At 37.4% G+C, this 10,634-nt stretch overlaps 1 protein-coding gene across 1 annotated transcript; it reads left to right on the top strand.

Annotated features, from left to right (window-relative positions):
- Positions 1-3,264: 3,264 nt before the first annotated feature.
- Positions 3,265-4,837, top strand: LOC149023728 (UPF0481 protein At3g47200-like). The gene is made up of 4 exons (XM_089143349.1): positions 3,265-3,400; positions 3,507-3,697; positions 3,901-4,066; positions 4,152-4,837. Exons 1-4 carry the CDS (start codon positions 3,265-3,267, stop codon positions 4,835-4,837), a joined length of 1,179 nt encoding a protein of 392 aa, XP_088999475.1.
- The last annotated feature ends 5,797 nt before the right edge of the window (positions 4,838-10,634 follow it).

Here is a 10,634-nt window from a genome sequence, read left to right as displayed (position 1 = left end):
TTACCTAGGGCGGATTCCAAATAAATGTCTTCAATTGTAGTCGGGAGATTTGGAATGCGAGGATAACTCTCTTTTATGTGCGGAGGTGTTCGGACTTATGAGCTCTTGTTTTCTCACATTCATTCTTGACCGAATCACGGTTTGTTGGATTACCGAGCAGTGTTGGCTTCCTTTTTGTGGCTTGACCAAACATATAATGTCATATGCAAAGGCAAGATGTAGAGTCTCTCTCCTCCTCTACTTAATTGATACCCTTCAATTTTTTATTCTGAATTTCCAATTCTAGATGTGAAGTTAACAATTCAGCACATAACACAAAAAGATAAGACGACAATGGATCACCTTGTCGGAGCCCCTTAAAGGGATGAATGCGGGAAATAGGGGATCCATTGACCAGCAGAATGTAAGTGACCGTTGTTACACAAAACATGATCCATTTCACCCATTTGTCTGGAAAACCATATGCCTCCAGTGTTTGTTGATGGGCTGTCCTTACTTGAACATTTTTGTGCTTTTGATGGACTTGATTCTTTTGATTGTAGGTCATGCCCCATTAAGAGCACCATTCAAGGCACTCCAGGGCTACGAACATGAAATGCACTCATCTTGTAGGTCCCACAATAGATTCCATTTCATTGGTTCTTAAGGAGCTTGGAAGGTCACAGTACAAAGACATGATCGTTCTCAATTCTTACACAATGACTCGAAAAACTATGTTTCTCATGGTATTAATTTCAGTTCAAGATTATTGCATGAACCTAAACTAGAAATTTGACTATAAAGTGATCATGCATCTTTTGAAAACCGTTTCTAAGTGATAATTCGAAGCATGCACTGCTCCATAGCGGGTTCACATCCTCTCCAATTTCTACCTCCTGCAATTTTCTGTAATTTCTATCTAGGACTACAATACGAGACAATTAATTATCCAAGGGTTAGAATTTGAACCCGCCAATTAGGAATTCAATCTAATGAATCCCTAAAATTTTTCTCAATTTCGTCTCTCCTCTTTTCTTTTCTTGAGGCTTAATTTTAGGAATTTGTTAGATTCTGTTTCTAATTGAAATATAATTCTAACCCTTGGATAATTAATTGCCACGTGTCACAATGCTAGATAGGAATTCCAGGATTGCAGGAGACAGGAATTCCAGAGGATGTGAACCCTCCATAACTACGTTGGTTGTGTCCATACAAGAATGAGCAACATTATATAGTGAGAACACATTGGATAAAATTTGGTCGTGGAACTTTACTTGGACTGTGGAATGTATAATGTTTTAACTCTGGTGGTAATTTAAATATTTGATGAGACTTTGTCGTTAGCTTGAAGAAATGTTTAACACTTGATCTCATACTATGAGGTGTTTGTCCTCGCCAACTAAGCCAACCCTTTAAATTAGGAATCATTAAATTATTAAAACACCTTAGCATGAGTGAATTGATGGCTAAACACCTCACCATTGGTTACTCAACTAAAAAATCCTAGTTGGTCATGCCTTGCGTGGGTTTGATAGTGAAAAACAATTATTTAGAAGAGTAGGGTTCTCAGGTTTACATATTAATTCTATGATTTATTAATGTGATACTAACTTTTGGGTCCAGTGTACTCTGCTGGGGCAATTCCCAGCACCAATGCCCAACTAAAGGTAAATCTAACCATTCATTTTCTTAATTTTCTTATTTATGAAAAAAGCTCCTTTCACTTTGTTTTAGTTTATTAATTAGATTCTATTATGATCTAAGCACTTCCCTTCACATCTGAGTAAAGTAGATGCTCACATTTTATTCATTTAATATATTATTTTAAAGAAAAAAAGAAGAAACATTGAAAAATAATTTAAAAACAATGTAAGAGAGTGTAGAGTACAATGAGAGTTTAGTAACCAGATAGAACTATCGTGGAAAAAAAGGTTGTGATAATATACGTACACATTTTCCTTTTTCTTTGGATTTGAGATTCATTCGGTTAGTTTATGTGCACCTCAACCACATCTTTAGATAGCTTTTATATAATATTTGAATATTAGATAGACCTTTGTCCCTATACCCAAAGATATTCAAACTCTTGACCTCATATTATGAGGTGTTCGTCTTTTACCAACCAAGTCAATCTCTTGAGGTTCATCAAGGTAGACTATTTATAGGAGATGTCCAAGATAAAATCTATAAGTGGGCACATATCTCTAACATACATGACAGTGTCACATCACTAAACAGTCAATAAAAAGGAATAAGAATTGGTGGTTCGAAATGATTGACATTCATGCATCCATTTGAGCCTTTTATGGTCACATAGACATAGCATAACTTATATTCTAATATAGATCACTAGATTATGGTTACATCTAACCATGTAATGGGCTTTTCGGGGGGAGTGTATTAATCATAAACCCTAGTGTTGTTTATGATGTGTATGGAAATTGTTCAACAGTCGGAGGCTTGCAAAACAAAGTCAGACATGGGCCGACTCGTCGGTCGGGAAGCCACCTCCGATGGTATGTCAATCAGAGCACCACCAGGTTCGCAGTTCGAGCTTAATTGAAAGATGAAATAGAGGGAAACGATTAAGTTACCTTCTCTTTGCATTATTCTTTTATTTATATATGATTTACCTCTTATTTCCGACCGTTAGATCAATTTACAAATCTCACCTGTAAACGTACGATTGTAAGGTTTAATTTCCCTAATTCAAGTTAGTTGCTGTTTCCTTCTTGGGCACGATTGCCCATCCCGAATTTAGCGGGATCACATTCTTTTCCATTACTATCAAATTTCTTTGTGCTCAAGGCACTTCTGGGTGGACTTCTCGTTCCAATCCCGATCGGGATAAACCGAACTGACCATGGTTCAATCCAGTTGATTTGTGATCATTATTTTTACTTATCAATATATAAATATTATCTAAAGCGAGTCTTGGTATTCCAATTCAAACTAGAGACTCCTAGTGTAATGATCTATCTTTATACAATGATATGCTAAAACCTCAAACTTTAAAAATCCCTATCTCGTACTTTCCGCCATTGTTGAAGTCTTTTAAACACACAGGATCCACTACCGTATCATTTCCTAGCTTTAGTTTTGGGCAGATAAAATATAAGGAAAGACAGTGTTACTTTGAAGATTGCAGTGTCATACTTTGCTTGAAGTGATATCAAAGTAGGTTATTCTCTGCAACCCTCTATGTACAAATAAAGTTGTGGACTCAAAACACAACACCAACGCAAGTCAAAGAAGAAGAGTACTCTTCGTACCTGTGTTCATCTAATGGCCCCATCAGAGACTGCATATCTGAGGACTAGGGATGTTGCAGTAGATGTGCCAAGTACTGACTTACCTGAGCAGCATCTCTCTGGCCCATGCAAGGAGTTGAAGGATCTCTTCATGAGTAAGGCTCCACCGGGTATAACATGTCTTGTCATATATCGTTACAATATAAGAGATCTTATTTTGTTCTAGATAAGCAAACTTAAGTGATCTGGTTTTCCATTCATCCATGACAAATTTAGGAACAGGTACCTCATCAAGATCAGCAGAAGCAAGAGCAAGAGCTCTGATACAGAGAGTTCCAACATATCTGAGAGAGAATGAAAAGAAGAAGGGTTTCTATGCCCCAGTGCTGGTCTCCGTTGGTCCATACCACTATGGTGACCCTAAGCTTGAGGTTGGTCAGACCCTTAAAGGCCAGATTATTGAAACGGTTAGTCTACATAAAAAAAAAGCCTTGAATCTTGTTTCCACTCACCTGAGTTTTCCAAAGTAGTCCGTGAGGCAAGAGAGCTTTACGCCAGTGATTCAAAGTTAGATGAGTTGAATGAAGAAGCATTCAAGTGCTTGATGTTCTTAGACGGTTGCTTTGTGGTGTATTTCTTTTGCTACAGTTTCGAAGAACTGGATTTCAAGGATCCACAAATGAATATCAACTTAAATTTCATACAGAGGGATATTCTTTTGTTGGAAAACCAGATTCCATATATAGTTCTGCAAATGCTGGCGAAAGAATTTTTCCCCAACAAAGATTACATTGAGGAATATGTGAAATCATTTGCCAGAATCGAAGGCAGTCCAGGTACGTAGGGTTTCACCCTTATGTGGAGCTGTTGGATGTTGTTTTAAACCAATTCTGGATTTTGCTCGAACCATTCTACGACCAGATGATTCATCTTCTTCTAATGCCATGAAGGAGGAACCACCAGTACTTCATCTGCTGGATTATGTACGAATCCATTTACTTGGTGATGAATCATCTCCTTCTTCCTGCCATATTGAGAAATACTGGGAATCTTTCCGTTCAGCCTATGAACTTAGATCTGCAGGGATCAAATGCGTGACCAGCGGCTCATCTACCGTAGACAAAATCAGATACACACCACGTTGTTTCAACATCTGTGCAAGACTATCGCTTCCGGCTATTATCATTCATGGCAATTTCAAGCCTCCGTGGCTAAATTTATTAGCTTACGAGGCATGCCCCGATTTTCCTAACGATGCTGCCATTGCATCCTTCATATGTTTCATGGATTCGTTAATCGATCACCCAGAAGATGTTAAAGAGCTTCGAAGACGAGGTGTGCTTCTAAATGCTCTGGGCAGTGACGAACAAGTTGCAGATCTTTTCAATGAAATGGCGGATGACTCGTCACCGAATCCTTTGAAGTATAACCAAGTTACGCAACAAATTGAGAAGCATTTCAACAATAAACTCGCCATTTGGATAGCTGGGATTTTACACGACCATTTCAGTACTCCCTGGGCTGGGATTGCCTTCGTAGCTGCAATATTAGTAGTCTTTCTCACCTTTGTTCAGACCTACTACACTGTCTTCCCTCGAAACACATAGTTCCCTTGCTTTTTCCTCTCACTGGTCTTTATGTTTTAGTTGGTGGAGAGTACATTTTCCAACCATCAACGTTCAAATAAGCAAATGTAATATGCTTGGATTGGATATGTTTAGCTCATACATGCATTCATGTGTTGGATCAATCTCATCATCTTTATGTACAACTTCAAGGGTTTGGCTTAGTTGACAAAATACAAAGAGTTTGAATCTCTTTGCGGCCAAAGGCGAAAACCCAGCCATATATTTAAAGTTAAACTTTCATTGGATATATTAGTCCAATCCATTTATGACTACCATTAAATCATCGTTTTATTTTTCTAATATCAAAATTAACCTCAAAGAGTTGATTGAATCTAGGGTTTTCATATTGTTTAAGAGCAATGAATTAGCTTTTTTGCTTCCTTCTAGCTTGTCTTTGTCCAGAATCTAGAGGAAATCAGATGATTTGGAATGTTCGAAGATAGAGGTTTAACCAGAGTATCTGTAACAATCAAACATAACCAAACATGATAACCATGCAAAACCTGAAATCAAACATGCGAACTGGCCAGATCACATTGGCACCTTTCATAGCACATGGTCATGAATCATACCTTTTTAGGATCTATTGGAGATGGAATGTAGCAAAATCTTTTCTTCAGTCTTCTATGAACAATGAACTCCCTTGTTGCCACGTGGATACCACTAGGATGTTCTCCTCTAAGCTCCTTCTTGTTCACTACCTTAATGGAATGACCACTCTCTGAACTCACTTTTTATGTGCAGAGAATAATGTGTGATTAATTAGGGTTAGACAAGGGACCTAGTATCTCTTTATATAAGCTAACTCATTAGATGCTCCATCAACATTTAACGGTTCTTGTTAGCCCATGCTACCTAGTCCATATCAGGATTAGTAATTATATATCTCCCATATATATCAGATCAAATTAGCAAACCAAATAAAGATAAGATACAATCAATAATGCCCACCTTTTGTGGAATACTTCATAACATTAAAACAAGCATTAGTGGTCAACATGTAAAGTATGGAGGGTACCATTATTGTAGTTCTACCAATTGAGGTGATTGAGAATCCAAACTCGTGCATTGAGGTTTTGGTGGTAGGGAGTGATTTGATTATGGTAACTAGTAACTCAACCCCATCCCACTATGGCAACTAGGGATGTTAATAAAACCTTGTTGACCCGAATGGGCCAGATACTTCCCTAAGCCCGACCCTCACTTTTTAACCCGAAGGGCAGGTTTGGGTTACAAAATAACTAGCCTTGCTAGGTTTAGGTAGGGTTTGAGTTTAGCCCTTGGCCAACCCAGTTTTGGTCCTAACCAACCTTATGTTAATTAATTTAGTTAAATAAGAATTATATATAAATTGAGTTTGAATAACTATTTAACCAAAACCTGCCCTAAGCCCGACCCTCACTTTTCAACCCGAAGGGTAGGTTTGGGTTACAAAATAACTAGCCTTGCCAGGTTCGGGTAGGGTTTGAGTTTAGCCCTTGGGCCAACTTGATTTTGGTCCTAACCAACCTTGTGTTAATTTAGTTGAATAAGAATTATATATAAATTGAGTTTGAATAACTATTTAACCAAGTAACTCTTGGGTTAGAATGGGCCAAAAGCATGAGGATATAGAGGTTGTGGATTGAGACTAACTCAATAGCAATTGTGGTCTTACTTCAAGGTAAAAAGATCCCATTGGCCTCAACTTCCATTCGATACAGCAATTGTGGTCTTGCTTTAAAGGGTGGACCATAATGGGCCTCAATTGATGGTTGGAGAGCCGGATTGGGATGCTTCAAGAAGATCTAGATGATTTTGGTTTTAAATAGGTCTCTTTTGGTTATTGTATAATTGATTGGTGGTGCTTTTCTACACCCCCATAATTTGTTTTCCAAAATATTGAGAATGGAACCAGTGAGGTTGAGTGTACAGGGTGCAACTATTGTTGTGGGTTGAGTGATTGGTTCTTATTTCAACATGGTTTTGTAATTGTTGTACTCTTTTTCGCTTTTAATATAAACAACCTTTTAAACACGCCCCCCCCCCCCCAAAAAAAAGAAAGAAATTAAGAAAGAGTATTTAACATGGTATCCAACTAACAATCCCAAGTGATTAGCTTATTTAGCAAAAACTAACCTTTGATAAGTAAGAGGAGTTCAAATTTTCTTGGGGATATTAACATGTGTTTGTTGTTCTGTTTTCAATGGATTAAGAATCAAAGTTTGTTTAGAGTAAATTAGGGCTAGTCCGACCCTATCCTATAGTAAATAGGATGAGTTCGGCTTAGAACTACCCTAGCAGGAGTAAGGTTTGGGTTTAGGATTCTTAAACCCAGGGTAGGCCATGTGCAACAAAATTGATCGTTTGATTTCAAAGTTCTGGCAAGGTTCTCCTCAATCTGAGAAGAAGTTGACTCTGATAGCCTGGGACAAGTGTTGTCTACCAAAGTCCCTTAGTGGGTTGGGATTCAAGAAAATAGAGGAATAAAGCACTTCTCTAGCGGTAGGGTGGCGGTTGTTGACTCACCCTAATGCAATCTAGAGTCAATTTTTGAGAGCTAAATATTTCCTAGCTTGCATCCATCTTTGACCCCAAGGTGACCAAGAAATCTGGTTCAAGAACCTGAAAGAGCTAATGTTCTATTTTTCCTATGCTTGCAAGTATGGTGCTACGATATGTAGGGGATGGCAAGGTAACATCCCTTATTTGGTGGAAAAGAGAGGATAGAGGGTTCGTTGATTAGCTTACTTGTCTCCGAGGTCTTTATTCTTTTCTTACTATTCTTACTATATGCCTTGTTTTGACTGTATCGCACTATATATCATTTGAAAAGCCAAGAAATACCCGAGCCTTTGATTCAAACCTCATTTCAAATGGAGGAAAACCCTTGGTTATTGCACATCAGACCACAGGTTTGGTCCCCTGATTTCAATATACAACCGTGAAATGCTACGGTTGCAGATATGATTTGTAGAAGAATTTAAATGTACCCTCCTTTTTTGCGTTTGATCCTGCTATGGAATAACTTAGTTGTTTCTATATTTTTGAATTATGCTTCAGATTATTGGGAGTCTATAATTTCTTCATCTGGTTTATTTAAGTCCAAGTTAATTGGGCAGGAGATATGCTCTTTAAAACACTCTTCTTTGACTAATAAATTTACCCCTTGGTGGAAATTTTTTTGGAAGCTACATATTCATCCTAGGTTTAAATCCCTTCTTTTGGCGCGTGCTTCATGCAAGGTTATCCATTTGTGCAACCTTATCAAGATGGATTCTAGTTTAACCTACTTGTCTTCTATGTTATGAAATTCCTAAAAATCCTAAATTGATAAACTTACATCTCGAGTCCATGAACTAGGAGTACTATTAGAAGGTAGCTTTGGACCATCTGAGTTGAACCCGGGAGTTCGAAAAACTGAACCTATGGACTCAGGTGAACTAGAAGAAGACCCGACCACCCTAATTGATTTCAAGAGGAGAGAGAAATTAACCTGAAAGGCATAAAAATGAGATTTTGGCAAGCACAAAAATCAATGCTAGAGGACCAAGGGGTACAAACGAAGTCATGGGAGGACCGGTTTAGTACTACTATTTATAATTATTCCATTATAGGGTGTAGATGAAGGTAATTGTACTACCACAAGGGTAAGGTTGAGCAAAACTCTTAATTAGTCTAATCCCAAGGAATGTGGGGGTGTGTTAGTTGTGGTGCATATCAGAGACTAACCTAAGTGGATGTAGAGGGTTTGGCCACCGTCAATGAAAACTTATAGGCAAGTTCTCTAAACATTCATGAATCCAAGATAAGGGACATGGCCGGTTCAAAAGTCCAATGTGTAATATAAAGGGTAGCTCCAAAAGTTGACATCAAGGACATGGATGATGGGACGAGTAGCTACGCTAATAAGGAAAGGTTCAAGGAGTTTGACTCTACCCGTACTTTATAGCATGACTCAATAGACCTAGTGTAGGTTCAAGTCCGGAAGACACCTTCAACGATGTGTCCTTTAGCGTCTAATACAGTCATAACATGTGTCATTTTTTGCAATTTTGAAACTTGTGGGAGATTGTTAGGTTTTTTATTAAAATCTATATTAAGTTTCAAAATTAGTTTTTGTATTTTTTTTTTAATTTTAATTGTTTTGTTAGTGTGTGGGACCTAGAAGGTAAGGGTGGTAATGAGGCACCCATGCGTAAAGAAGACCCTTCATGACCTTGGTTATGAGGCTCTTCATGACATTGATCATGGGTCTTAAATGTCTTGATCATGGTGATGAGGTGGGCTTACTTATAGGGTAAAATTAATTTACTCAAATTCTAACTATTGATCTTCAATTCTTATTTCAACTTCATGACCATTCATGATCATTACCATGAATGGGGTTAAGGTTATTGAATGGATTAAATCCAATTTATTAGAAGTGAATATCAAAGTTAATTCTCCATCTAGTGGGGAGGTTATGTCAAAGTGGTTTATTTCCATTAGTGGAGAAGGGACAAGCCCATTGATTCTCCCATTTGTAAGGAGGTGAGTCATTGTGATTTAATGACCCAATTTATTGCTTTGAGAATCTCAAGGGGTGTAAGGTGTGGTTTAGGCCCATATAAACCCAACCCCTTCCTTGCATGTGGTGGGTAATAGAGATACTCCTCACATTTGCATTTTTTTTTTAATTATTGTTTTAAAAGTTTTTTCCTTTGAGTTTGTTTAAGTTTTGTGCTGTAGCTTTTGGCTTCTTGAAGGGACTTAGAAGAACTACTTCATCTTCTGAGGTTGCTTTATCTTGGAGGTGATGGTGTAAAGAACCCTTGGTAGTAGGCTTCATTAATTACCTTTAAAGATAGTACTCAACATGGACTCAACCTCATTCAATGGTGATACGTTCGATTGCAACATCGCTCTCCGGATTGGCTAAGGATTTTCATCTTTCAATTGTATTGCAATTCAATTATTTGCATTTTGGAGAATTTGTAATACAATTACCCAACACTAAACTGCACCAAACCGAAAATGGCCCGAAATTGTTATTTTGCAAACTGGTCGTGTTTGGGTTGAGTGATTTTGAGAAACCGCTCGAAACTACACCGTTGACATCTCTACTCTCGAGTATTCTACCCAATAAAAAAAAAAAAATTCTCTTGAATAAAAATTTAAAATTTTCTTTCTTTGGCTTGAAAGGTTTTTCGTTTAAAAGTTCGGTGACACAGATTATACTCTAGAAAACTATGTTTAAAGATTCGTTTTGCTTGGCTGCAAAAGGAGCTAGGAGTTGGATTTCGTTGATGAACCATGCTTCTTAACTAGAAGTCGTACCTCTCTAGGTGCAATATCGGTGGAATTTTCTCATATTATTATTAATTTTCTTTAAGAAATTAAGATTTGCTCGGGCAAGGTTTTTTGCAGCTTGGTTATATCTATAGAATCGTTTGTTTGTTGGAATAAAGATGGGGTGGAAAAAAAAGATGAGAAAAAGTTCAGAAAAGTTTCATAAAATTCTAAAAGTGTAGTTTGTTTGATTTAAAATTTACCAGGAGTTTGTTTGATTTAAAAGTTGGTAAACAAGTTTGCCTGTTGAAGTGGTATGCTAATTTTACATTTATGCCTTTTCAAAATTTAACAAAATATATAAAATTTTATGAAAACATATAAAAAATAATAAAATAAGACCCACATTAATAAATTACATGGAAGCGTTGGATTTGCCAAATGAACCATCCCATTGATCTAGGCTCCCGTAAAAAGGTCATTATCACACGTCACACGAGCATCAAAATGTTTGCGCTGTCCCCGT

Source organism: Hakea prostrata, chromosome 2 (assembly GCF_041222555.1).
Source record: "Hakea prostrata isolate BN-2017 chromosome 2, UWA_Hpros_2, whole genome shotgun sequence".
In the NCBI taxonomy this organism is placed as follows: Eukaryota; Viridiplantae; Streptophyta; class Magnoliopsida; order Proteales; family Proteaceae; genus Hakea; species Hakea prostrata.
Note: the sequence above shows the minus strand (reverse complement) of the source record. Positions and strands in the feature narration are given on the sequence as shown.

Excerpts from the sequence above, each read along its gene's own strand:
- LOC149023728 (XM_089143349.1), top strand. The coding sequence starts at position 3,265 with ATGGCCCCATCAGAGACTGCATATCTGAGGACTAGGGATGTTGCAGTA. Across the intron at positions 3,401-3,506 it reads CATGAGTAAGGCTCCACCGG|GAACAGGTACCTCATCAAGA; the intron begins GTATAACATGTC and ends TGACAAATTTAG. Across the intron at positions 3,698-3,900 it reads AAGGCCAGATTATTGAAACG|GATCCACAAATGAATATCAA; the intron begins GTTAGTCTACAT and ends CTGGATTTCAAG.